Source organism: Indicator indicator, chromosome 3 (assembly GCF_027791375.1).
Source record: "Indicator indicator isolate 239-I01 chromosome 3, UM_Iind_1.1, whole genome shotgun sequence".
Taxonomy (NCBI): Eukaryota; Metazoa; Chordata; class Aves; order Piciformes; family Indicatoridae; genus Indicator; species Indicator indicator.
This window is the reverse complement of record NC_072012.1, coordinates 37,430,994-37,442,187: the sequence shown is the minus strand read 5'-3', so window position 1 is coordinate 37,442,187 and position 11,194 is coordinate 37,430,994. Positions and strand designations below refer to the sequence as shown.

Here is an 11,194-nt window from a genome sequence, read left to right as displayed (position 1 = left end):
ATCTGCATTGGCTGCAGTCTCTGCAGCCTACCCGAGGGCTCTGCAGTTACATAAGGCTCTGTCTGCTGAGAGCCTATATAAAGCCTTTTTGCACACCAGCAAGAGACAGAATTTTACCAAGATCCAGGTCCCACTGCTTTAGTTCACTCAAGCAGGAGACTTGCTTGAAGATATACTGAAACCTGAACCCAGGCTGGTTTGTTTGCTAGCCAGTGCTTCACAGCTGTTAACCCCAGTTGCAAGTAGCAGCTACTGTGAGTAGCTTCTGAGCATTATGAAGAATTTTTCATTTCCTATGCAGGATAACACACATCAGACTGAGAGTTCTCCTCCTCACAGATTCCTGAGTTTGACAAATCAGTCAGATCCTGTTGGAAGACCAGAACGAGATGAGCAATTGGCTCAAGTAGAGATTGCTGTACTGGGGGTCATATTTCTGTCAGCATCTGTAGGCAATTTTATTCTCATTCTGGTACTGTGGCGAAGAAGAAAGAAGCTGTCTAGGATGTATGTCTTCATGCTTCATCTCAGCATTGCTGATTTAGTGGTAGCCTTTTTTCAAGTGCTGCCTCAACTCATATGGGATATTACAGATGTTTTCATAGGGCCAGATTTCTTGTGCAGAGTTATCAAGTATCTACAATTGCTGGGCATGTTTGCCTCTACTTACATGATAGTGGTCATGACAGTGGACAGATATCAAGCAGTTTGCTACCCTGTGGTCACTTTCCAAAAGAAGAGAGCTCTCTGGAACGTCCCCATTTGCACCAGCTGGTCCATATCACTGATTCTTAGCCTACCACAGGTATTTATCTTTTCTAGGACTGAAATATCTCCAGGTATCTTTGAATGCTGGGCTGAATTTATTCAGCCATGGGGTCCAAGGGCATATGTGACTTGGATTTTTGTAGTTATATTTTTCATTCCCTCAGTCATCCTTATCATGTGCCAGGTTAAGATTTGCAAAATAATCAAAAGAAATATTCATGTGAAAAAACAGAGTGAATATGAATTAACAAATCAGAAGCAAGTCCTGCCATCCAGAGCAAGCAGTGTGAACTGTATTTCAAAGGCTATGATCAAGACTGTAAAAATGACAGTGGTTACAGTTATTGCATATGTTCTTTGTTGGTCACCTTTCTTCATTGCACAGCTGTGGTCTGTGTGGTTCCCCAGTGTCATAACTGAAGGTAAGGTCCTCATTCATAACTTCATAGCAGACTAACATGTTACTGGGTTGCTTTATATTTGCACTTTGCTTTTTGTGTTAAGAGTTATATGTGATAATTTGAGTATGATTAAAATAAATACCTAGATTGACTATTGACTGTGTTTAATTACTTACAGAACTTCAAGTGTTACGTGATCAAAACATCATATAAGTGTGCATTTTGTGTTTGTGTTTCGAGTGGTTAATAATTTAAAGATCAATGATCAGCACAGTGAATAGTACAATCTGCTTCAACAAAGGTTTAGACTTTTAAAGGTTTTAGACATTAAAGCAGCAGTATTTTGGATTCTTGAGATGAAGAGGAGTGATTATTAAAAGTCATAAAATAAATATTTCATGTTTGCTGCATAAAACAGTGATGTTATAAGACATCTGGGTTTTTTCTGAATATTGAAATCATATTGATGAAATCTGTGTAGCACACTATGAAACAATAAAAAGCTGTGAAACAGCTGCTTGTAAAGCAAAAAAGCAAGGCTGAAAGAGGTACCAAAAAGCAACATCATGTAAACAAGACTAATCTTGTCAGACTTACTCTGTTGCCTCTTTGTGAAAGGCTGACTCTGTGTGTGACTTTATCTAAGTTCACCTTTTCTTAAACTCAAAGATAAAAATCAAAGGGAAAAAAAAAAGATAATGCCACTGCCTCATGAAAAATAAATCTTGTGATCTGTGTTTTAAGAATTCTTCCTGTGAGTGTGAATTTGAATCTTATTCTACATACTTTTATATCAAGCTCTATATCTGTATTTAACTGTGTCTGTATAGCAGCTTAGTAATTCCTTTTAAATTTTATGTAACTACATGAAAAAAGAGCTACATCAAGCTACTTAACACTGAAATACTTACAATAGAGTGTGCTTCATACCTTCAGCAATTAAAAATGACATTGAATAAATGGAAATTTCCTACTACTAGATTGACTTTAATAAGTGAACAAGGGATACAGAAAGCAGAATACTGTGAAATCATTACTTATGTGTATGAGTGCTTTATTTACTCTGTTAGTCCTTTACCTATTTCATTCTAGGTTCAGCATTCACCATTATCATGCTTCTTGGCAATTTAAACAGTTGCACCAACCCATGGATTTACATGTATTTTTGTGGCCACATTCCCTATTGCACAAATAAGCATCTGGAGAACACCTCAGCTCAAGAGGAATCAGCAATCACGGGAAGCATTCACCTAGTAGACAGAGACCCTGAGGAAAACAGTACTTCTGCATAAACACTGAATGCTTTCTGTTGCTTTATTACATTTGTTATGTTTGCAAGTTGTATTTCTATTTTACCATCACCCCTTGTTTTGTGGATAAGGAAGCTGGAAAATTGTCTTTTGTTGTGTAAATATATTCCTCTGCTATTCTGTAGCATATACAGGAAATTTCTGTGTTGTGCAAGCCTGACTCAGTACTTCCATCACCACTGTGCTATCAGAATGAATTCTTGTAAAGCCTGTCAAAGAATCGTGAAAGTATCTGAACATTTTATGTCCCAATGGACTTTCTTTTCTATGATTCTGGATTTCTAAGTAGTAAAATTTTGTAACTATCTGATCCAATATATTGAAACATAATTGTAAAGGAATCTGAAGTAATCAGACTTGAATATGTTTTCGAATTGAACCATGAATTGTTCATCGTCCTCTTGTGACTGAAGGACAGTCTGGCAAATATTCAGAAGGCAGCAGAATGTCAGAAAAATCCTTTGCCAGCTATCTAATATCTGTTTCAAATTAACTCCCTATATTCATTTATAAAATGCCAAGCAGCTTAATGTAACTTCTAGAAAAAAGAATTCAGTGTCCTTGTGACACTGAACACTTACTTCAGTTTCAGATGGCATTGTGGATCACAGGCAGTGTGACAGCCCAGGTTTGTGGCTTCATACCATGGGATTTGATCTTCCATGCATTCTCTGATATGCAAGCAGTTAACTGAACCCCTCCCACCCCACATGCACACACATACACATGCTTTGGGTGCTTTCATTTGGTATTCACATTCATTTGTTCTGGCATGCAATTTATTGACAGAGTGTGCTTAGAACCCGTTCAGGCTCAAATTCAATTATTTCCCCTTTGTGGTAAAAATAAATGTGTGTATCTTTATCTCAAAATACCATTTGCTTCCTAGTTTGTGGGTGTTTTATGCGGATATCTATTTATTCCCCTTTCAGTGTCTCCACTCTGATCAGAGGAATATGGAAGGAGTATCAGCAAATCTTTTTCAGGTGAGAATAGAGCTGTACTCACAGAGATTCTTGGTGACACTTATGTGTCATCTGCCTACAGTATACTATTCACATTTCGTTTTTATGAGTGCTATCTCAAATCTCAGTAGAAAAGCTATAAAAGTGGAATTTTTTAAATAGTCTTTAAACGGTGTAAGGAAATACTGATTTAAAGTACATAATGATTGGACTGTGAGAAGTACTGCAGTACAATGAATAGTTATGCCTCAGGTTAATGCATGCTGATATGAAAGAATATTCTATAATTTCCATTCCATGTATAGTTAGACCTGATAGTTGTACAATCCAAATATTGATGTTCTTTATGATAGGAAAAGCTAGTATTCCAGTCCAGCTGGTGAGAAAAACAGGTCTCCAGCAGGTAGGAAGAGGAAGAATTAGATGAAGGCAGGACCAAAGAGGAATGGGAAGCATCTGTATGAAATCTCTTATTATAAATGGAGTTGATTTGCACACACACACAGACACACACAGACACCCCCCCCCCGCCCTTTAACTACTAGTTGTTAATTCTTCCCCACACCCTGTTCCCTAATAGAGCAATTCTGTAACTGAAATGACAGTGTCCTTATCTGGGATATGAACATGCACAGTACAATCCATTCTATTAATAAATTATTTGTATATTCAGCCACTAACTTTAAGACTTTGAGTCTAATTAGCTCTCAGTTAGGTTCTCCCTTATGACTTGGTAAATCCATGGTTAATGGTGGGGTTGGGGTTTTTTTTTGTTTTTTTTTACTTTACAGAATCACATAGAATGGTAGGGGTTGGAAGAGACCTCTGAAGATTATCTGGTCCTATCCCCCTGCTAGAGCAGGGTCACCTAGAGTAAAACACACAGGAATGCATCCTAGCCTTACATAGTAAAATATGCAGTGTTGAAAGGAACAGTAAACAGAAATGCTTCAACCTGTGCAATTGCACTACTGGATTTGCACATTGAAAACCTCAAAAGGTACACATTTGCAAAGAAAATGGGCTTTCAAATTGTGTACAGTCATTCAGATTCAGAACCAATGTAAGTCACAGTACTGGTCAGAGACCACAGTGGAGCTGTGCCGTTACATACCACCTGGTCTGGCCTCTGATATTTAAAAAGCATAAAGTCTACTACCTAACATTTCTGTATTGCTCATATATTTGTTCCCAGCTCTATAAATAATCCAGGAGAGCTTGATTTCTCAAATAACAGTAGTTCAATGTGTTCTGTAAAAGTCTGAAAACAAAATTAACTGTTCATATTTCAGATATTTGATCATGAATGAATGAAATGCCAGAAATTCTTAAATTCCATAATGAATGCTCACTGTTTATGATGTTCAAAATAATGACATTTTCATCTCTCAAGTGCCTATTTTCTAATATTTTTTTTTATTTTCTTTCTCCTGAGTTAGGCTGCATTTTCCAAATGTAAGTCATTATACAGCATAGCCTGACCTGCCTGCCCATGGACAGCACTGACCCATAACAAACACATGAGGAGTTTGATTATGGTCCACAATTTTCTGTCAAAACTGATTTTCAAATGATGGAAAATTCATTGCGGTAACTATTTTTATGCCTAATTTTTGAGTGAAGCTAACTGGCCATACTCACTCCCTCTTGCTTTTCTTGCCAACACAACAGAACAGCATATACTTTTGACTAGTAAAGTCAGTCAGTGGAAAAGTTAGTCCTAGCAACTAATCTAAGCAAACTATTATCATCCAGCTCCATAATGAAATTTGAAGGTAATGAAACTCTAACCAAAGGATTCTTGACTTTCTGTCCAAATGTTTCCCTAGAGATACAGTGCAAACATTCAAGTGCTATTGTATTGATCAAATGCAATTTATGTCATGATTGATATTGTGAAAAACCTTCATCATTGGGGATTTATCTTTCTTGCATCCATTTCAATATACTCACATGAAAAAAAAAGTTACAATTATGTATTACCCAAACTTTAGCAACAAATCTCCTGAATTTTGAGTTGACACAGGAATCAGTAGGACCTTGTGGAAGGACTCCACCCCTTGGGAAAAAAGAGTGAAAAAATGACAAGCAAAACCATGTCACCTTGAAGATGTATGGACATTGTGGCTGGGGAGTTGGATACAACTGGAGACAGACAAGACTTTACATCTCAGTAACCACTTTTCAAAAGAATTGGTGCAGTAACAGATAATAAAAACAGGTATTCTTGTCATTATTGTTCTTATCACTATAATCAGCATCATTGAAATGAAATCAACATATAACCTTCAGTGTTTTAAAACAAAACGTAAACTTGGCACGTGTGACGTATGTAGACCAGTTCTGAAGCTAAAATAATATGAAAGACATGGTCTCAATCACAAATACACCTTTTATCTCTGATGTTGTTGTTATTCAGCTGAAAGGATATAGATATGTTCTTTGGTTCAAAGGATATTGTTTTGTGCATTGAATTACATGAATGCACAAAGACAAATTTGGGCACAAGACATAAACATTTTGTTACATATTTGTGTGTTTAACTGTGTCAATATTAAACAATTGTTTCTTTAAGATGCTGGTCTTGTACTCCTTAGCTTATTCTTCAGTTATCTGTATCACCACCTTTGAAGAGATACTAGGAATAAATTATCTATAGCTATCACAGTATATTGAAAATGTTTGCCCCCATCTCTAAATGCATTAATAGATGTCTGGCTTCTGATGATTTAATGCTGAGTGGCTTCAGATTTTGACTTAGGGATGGGAAAAATTGCACTTCATCATAGGGAATACAGGCCTTCTGGCAAGCAGTCATGATGTGGGTACACTGCTTATTGATTCATTTAATACAAATTCAATGATCACCCAGAGATAAAAATGCTTATGTACCACATATGAAGAACAAGATAAATCAGAGAACTGGCTTAGTTAAAAAAAAAAAAGAAAAAAAAATTATGAACTAAGGTTTGAAACCAAGTGCATATGGACCTTCAGACTTACAAACAAATTCTGCATAAAGGCAAGTTGAAGGGCAAGGTACTTAAAAAGCTTCTTCATGTTCTGTGCTCTTTAGGACTAGACCATTTACTACAAGATTAAAAATACAGGAAAGTGCAAACATGATTATTGCCCCATCCTACAACTTCCCTATGAACAAATTTATTGCATCTATCTGGTTGAAAGCATGGTTTGGAAAAAGGCTGAATCACATGGAAAAACCTGTGGTTTCCTTTGTGATTTCTGGAGAAAATGGGACTATTTCTCCCTGAGTAGTCTTTAAAACAATGTTGATAAACATCTTAATGTGTCACATGCAGAACTATGGTTTTGAACCATTTCCATACTCTGCAATGTTAGCCCAATGGTCGTGTGTGCTCTCACTTGTTTGGCTGAGTGGCACATTTGCACCCTGCCTCAATACCAATTATATACATTTAAGGAAGCATAGACTGTACAAACCAGGCAGTAACTAAGCAAGCTTTCTGCAGCACAGATACTACAGAACAGCAAATTGTAACAGAGAGATGAAAGCATAGATTTGAGGGTCAGTGAGCAGTGCCAGTTTGTATGACACAATTAGAGAAGCATTTGTGGTAATTTTTTCCTATCCTCCTGAGAACATCTACAGATTATGTAATAACTATTAAGTTTGCAATTTGTTCCTTGGCAGATGAACAGTTCAAATTTAAAGCTGCTTAAATGACGTTTTTTTGGTGTGTATATGTGTGTCTATGGTTTGAAATTGATTGCTGTTTGGACAATCTGGCACCTCTTTTGTTCCAAACCTTGGGTGTACTTTTTTTTTTTTTTTTTTTTTTTTTTTTTTTTTTTTTTTTACGTTTGAGACTGTTCTCTTTGAAATTAAAGTTTCAGTGACTGAATCCTAATCTCAAAGCAATGAGTATCTAGTGGGTGACAGTAACCTGCCATCTTCTGAGACTCCTAATCTTAGGTTTGGCTGAAGGCATCAGCGTTCAAAGTAGTGCAAGGGTCTGGAAGAATCCTTGTGAACTGTCCCCAGGGGCTACCCAGGTCCCTGGCATGCTCTACAGAATCAGAAAATTGTTTCATTTGGAAAGACCTTTAAGATCATTGAGTCTATCCTTCAACCTAAGGCAACCATGACCATTAAACTGCATCCTGAAGTGCCACATCTACACATTTTTTGAACACCTCCAAGGATGGTGACTCCACCACCTCCCTGGGCAGCTTATTCCAACTCCTGACCACACTTTCAGTAGAGTTTTTCCCTAATATCCAATCTAAACCTCCCCTGGCACACTTTCAAGCCGTTTCATCTCATTCTATCACCTGATACTGGGGAGAAGAGACCAAGACTCAGGTCACTACAACCTCCATTCAGGTAGTTTTAGAGAGCAATGACGTCTCCCCTCAACCTCCTCTTCTCCAGACTAAACCATCCTGGGTCCCTCAGCAGTTCCTCATAGGACTTGTTCTCTAGACCCTTCACCAGCTTTGTTGCTCTTCTCCAACACCTCAGTGTCTTCCTTTTAGTGAGGTGTCCAAAACAGAACCCAGTAGTCGAGGTGCAGCCTCACCGATGCCAAGTACAGGGGCACAATCACTTCCCTCCTCTTGCTTTCTATACTCTTTCCAATACAGGCCAGATCAGAGTCCAGTTGGAGACCTGTAACTTGTGGTGTTCCCCTGGGGTCAATATTGGGTCAAGTCTTATTCAACATCTTCATCAATGACCTGGATGAAGGGACAGAGAATATCCTCATCAAGTTTGCTGACGATACCAAACTGGGAGGATTGGCTGATACACTAGAAGGCTGTCCAGACATTCAGCAAGGTCTGGACAGACTGCAGTGTGCTATACAATGTGAATTTCAGATACTCATAGTATCTTGAGTGCTTAAAGGAAGAGGCCAAAGCACATGCAATGTCAGCAAAATGAAACCTTTGAAATATGAGCCTTTGGAAGAACAGCTTGTTTATTGAAGAACAGAGATTTATTATAGCTATAATTTTACACTTGAATCACTTATGTGATATTCTCATTCTATATGTGTTTGTCTTGCTGAATATGAAAATAGTGTGACTTCAAGGAGTAAGAAATGAGATGGAGGGAAAGGAGTAAGAGACTTCAAAGTTCACTTTAAATAAAGATGGGAATATGATGATCATGGAGAATAAACAGGAGTGGTACCAAAGGTACCAGTGAGTGCAGTTCCTCAAAAGTTCAACCTAGCTCAACAGCTTCAGAAACAAGTTTTCTGGTAAATCTCCTTGTTTTTGTACGTATCTATTTGGAAAAGCATGTTGGTAGCCTATTCTGAGAAATTTGTCATAGGGCAACAACATTGATTCTTTTATAAAGTGTTCTTAAACGGGAACTACAGTAAATTTTAAGAGTGTGAAGATTGTAGACGTTGTCTCAGTTCTAATTTAGTTATCCTCACAAGACCACCTACTTCAAAGGAACTGGGTGTTAAAATATAAGTGCTAATATATCATCCCTATTTTCATTAAGTATGGCATACTAGTCTTGTTGAATGTCAATTAAATGAACAGAGGTTTCTCAGGCTAATAAGGATCCAATTACACATTGAGAACTTGTCTCTGATCTGTGTTTGAAAAAAACAAAGTGGGAAAAGTAGTTTTATCTCTCAATTTGATTGTGCATGTGCTAGATAATTTTTAGTAGCAATGCAGTAGATTGCTATTGATAGTTGCCACCAAGGAGAGCTGCGAGTGGAAAGAAGAAACAGTGGTGGAAATCAGAAGCCAGCTCAGGAAATACGCACTGTGGAGGCAGATACGCTGGGGCCCGGCTCCAGACAGAGTTGGGACAATAGATCCAAACAAGAGTCACAGCAGGACTCAGTATTTGTTTCATATTTGTGGTCAAGAACAAGATTACTTGAAGAAAATGAACAGGCTTGAATAAGCAAAGCAGCTTTCATCTTCCATACTGGATTCTGTGTTATTCCTCAGATTTGAGATAAGGATTACTTTTAACTTTGCTTTAGTGTTACCAGAGAAATGTGTATAGAATATTTCAATTTTTTTATATTTCAATTTTTTTATATTTCAATTTTTTTATAGTTTGTAGCTATCATAACAAAGAAGTTCATGTGAGTTCCTGGAAGCCCTCATTTGACAGAATATCATAGGATCATATGATCATAGGATACTAGGGGTTGGAAGGGACCTTAGAAGATCATCAAGTCCAACCCCCCTGCCAGAGCAGCATCAGAGTCTAGCACAGGTCGCACAGGAACACATCCAGATAGATCCTGAAAGTCTCCAGAGGAGACTACACAATCTCTCTGGGCAGCCTTCTCCAGTGCTCTGTGACCCTTACAGAGAAGAAGTTCCTCCTCATGTTGAGGTGGAACCTCCTGTGCTGTAGTTTATATCCATTGCCTCTTGTCCTATCACAGTGTGCAGCTGAGCAGAGCCTGTCCCCCCCCCCTTCTTGACACCCAGCCCTCAGATATTTATAAGTGTTTATTAAATTGCCTTTCAGTCTTCTCCTCTCCAGACTAAAAAGCCCCAGGGCTTTCAGTCCCTCCTCATAGGGCATATGCTCCAGTCCCTCAATCATCCTGGTGTTGTCTGCTGGTATCCAGGGAGAAAATTCACTCTTGCAGAACTTTTTTTTTTTTTTGGCTAAAAATTGTTGTCTTGATCTGAAAAGCACAGATTTTCCTGCCAAGCAAAATGATAATTATGGAAATATTTCATTGTAATAGCCATCATTGTGCTTTATTTTATGAAGTACTGATAGGTTTGTTCTTTTTGCATGGAGACAAAGCAAACTATGAACTGCAGTTGTACATTATGAAAGATTTATGGAAAATAAAGTTATTTTTAAATCCCCTTCTTTCACCACCACCTCCCCTTTCCCATCATATCTGCCCATTTTCCCCCTATTTTCCCTCAAATCCCAGAGCACGTGGGCTCTTTTAGAGTCTCCTCCCATCCCAGGTGTGGCCACTTTGCCCTCCCCACCCACTCCCCTTTTTAATCCTTCCCAGGAAAGGCAGAAACCCCAAGCTGAGCCCATCTGGGTTGAAGGATCCTCTCCTCATAACTGGTGAGTCCTCTATGATGCACACCAATGACTGGGGAGGAGGGACAAAGGCCAGGGGGCCTGGTGGCCCCCTGGTTTAGGTAGGAAGAGAGTTGATGACCACTCCAATCTCATCTGTGGGTTCTGGTTGAGCCTCCTTACAGGGGCTGAACTCCTCTGTGTGTTATCTTGGCTGGTTAAGGGTCTTGCTCCTGGCTCTGGGATGGGTGTAAAAATGGTGGTGATGGAGCAGAAGCTGTTTAGGCAGGGCAGAGGATGGAGGAGCTGCTTTTGGAAGGTGAAGAGGGGTTGTGGTAGGGGAGCAGGAGCTGCTTTGGGAAGATGAAGCGGGGTGGTGGGGGAGGCAGGAGGTTAAACTAGATGAAGGGACCTTAGAGGTCATCTACTTCAACCTTCCTGCCATGGGTAGAGACACCTCTCAACTAGACTTAGCTGCTCAAGGCCTCATCCCACCTGGTCTTTAACATCCTCCAGTAAGGGAACATCCTCCAGGAAACTAACATCCTCCACCTCCTTGGGCAGCGTATTGCAGAGTCTCACCACTCTCTTACTGAAGAACTTCTTCTGAAGATCCAGTCTAAACCTGCTCTAGCTCAGCCTAAAGCTACCCCACCTTGTCCTGTTTCTAGACACCCTTATGAAAAGCCCCTTTGCAGCCTTCCTGTAGGATCCCGTATGAGTATG

At 38.9% G+C, this 11,194-nt stretch overlaps 1 protein-coding gene across 1 annotated transcript; it reads left to right on the top strand.

Annotated features, from left to right (window-relative positions):
* Positions 1-274: 274 nt before the first annotated feature.
* On the top strand, positions 275-2,461 carry LOC128981147 (arg8-vasotocin receptor-like). The gene is made up of 2 exons (XM_054399818.1): positions 275-1,190; positions 2,262-2,461. The coding sequence occupies exons 1-2, from the start codon at positions 275-277 to the stop codon at positions 2,459-2,461; spliced, it is 1,116 nt and encodes a 371-aa protein (XP_054255793.1).
* The last annotated feature ends 8,733 nt before the right edge of the window (positions 2,462-11,194 follow it).